General features: G+C 38.3%; 1 protein-coding gene across 1 annotated transcript; it reads right to left on the minus strand.

Annotated features, from left to right (window-relative positions):
- Positions 1-792: 792 nt before the first annotated feature.
- On the minus strand, positions 793-1,396 carry LOC107848408 (pentatricopeptide repeat-containing protein At1g71060, mitochondrial; the record flags this gene model as incomplete). Its single annotated transcript, XM_047405263.1, is given in 1 exon segment — positions 793-1,396. A coding segment is annotated over 1 exon segment (430 nt), but the record flags the coding sequence as incomplete, so codon positions are not given.

The following is a 1,396-nucleotide window of genomic DNA, read 5'->3' on the forward strand; positions in this document are numbered from 1 at the left end:
TTTTGAGTCACTTTTAAAAATTATTAGTTTGTAAGGAAAATGCACAAACTTGAATGATATTATTGGAATAGAAAAAAGATAAATGACTTTAGTGGAACATTTTGCTAAGTTGAGTGACAATACGAGGAATTGACTCATAAAGTATGTAATTCAATGTTATGTTATTCGGACTCTTCAAAAATGTCATCAAATTCGTGTTGGATCCTCAGAAAATGAGTTATTTTTGAAGGATTCGACACACAATGCCTATGCTTTTAAAGCGTTCAAGCGACAAATGCAACATAACCAGTATATTCTCACAAAGTGGAATTTGAGGAGGGTAGAGTGTACGCAATCTGTACCATAATCGTCAAATTCATGTTGGATCCTCCGAAAATGAGTTATTTTTAAAGGATCCGACATATATTCGCCTATACTTTTGAAGCGATCAAGCAACAACATGCACAATATATTCTCACAAAGTGGGGTCTAAGGAGGGTAGAGTGTACGCAATTTGTACCATTATCGTCAAATTCATGTTGGATCCTCTGAAAATGAGTTATTTTTGAAGGATTTGACACACAATGCCTATGCGTTTGAAGCGTTCAAGCAACAACAACTACATAACCAGTATATTCTCATTAAGTGGGGGTCTATTCTCATTAATTGGGGGTCTGAGGAGGGTAGCGTGTACACAGTCTGTACCGCTTCCTCAGAAGTGAGGTAGAGAGAGGTTGTTTTCGATAGACACTCAACGGGTTATGTTATTGTTGTAGCTTCCTTGACCTGAAGGTCTTTCGGAAACAATCTCTTGTTGATGCTGTAGACCGAGGCACTTAGAAGAGCGTCGAATGACAATATTCAAGAAGAAACATAAACAATCAATACAGCTTAGTCTCATACCAAAGTTGGGTCGACTATATGAATCCTCACTGACGATACAACAAATTTCCATTGCGAAATATTAGTACTACTACTACTACTACATTATCCAACTAAAGGACTTTTCCTGAGTTTCTCAACTTTCTGCCACAAAGCTTTAACAGTTTCCTCTTTTCCCTCGTCAAGAAGTGCGCGTTTTAGATTATCAAACATAGGAACTGGAGGTCTCATCCCCATATCGAGCATTTCTTGAAAGTATCCGCAAGCATCTTCCAATCTATTCTCGCGACAAAAGCTGTTAATCAACGTGGAAAACGAATGCATTCCAGGTAGAACACCCTTCGCTTTCATCTGATCCCACACCCTTAGCGCCATATCTATCCGATCCTCATTGCAGAACATCCTTACCATTATCTCGTATGTGCTAATAGTTGGTTCACAACCAGGATCATCGCTCATTTTCTGAAACACCGAATAAGCTTCATTCATTCTTCTACCCCTTATAAGATGGTGAAGTATGATATCATATGTTCGC

The sequence above is a fragment of the Capsicum annuum genome, unplaced genomic scaffold (assembly GCF_002878395.1).
Source record: "Capsicum annuum cultivar UCD-10X-F1 unplaced genomic scaffold, UCD10Xv1.1 ctg76770, whole genome shotgun sequence".
Classification (NCBI taxonomy): domain Eukaryota; kingdom Viridiplantae; phylum Streptophyta; class Magnoliopsida; order Solanales; family Solanaceae; genus Capsicum; species Capsicum annuum.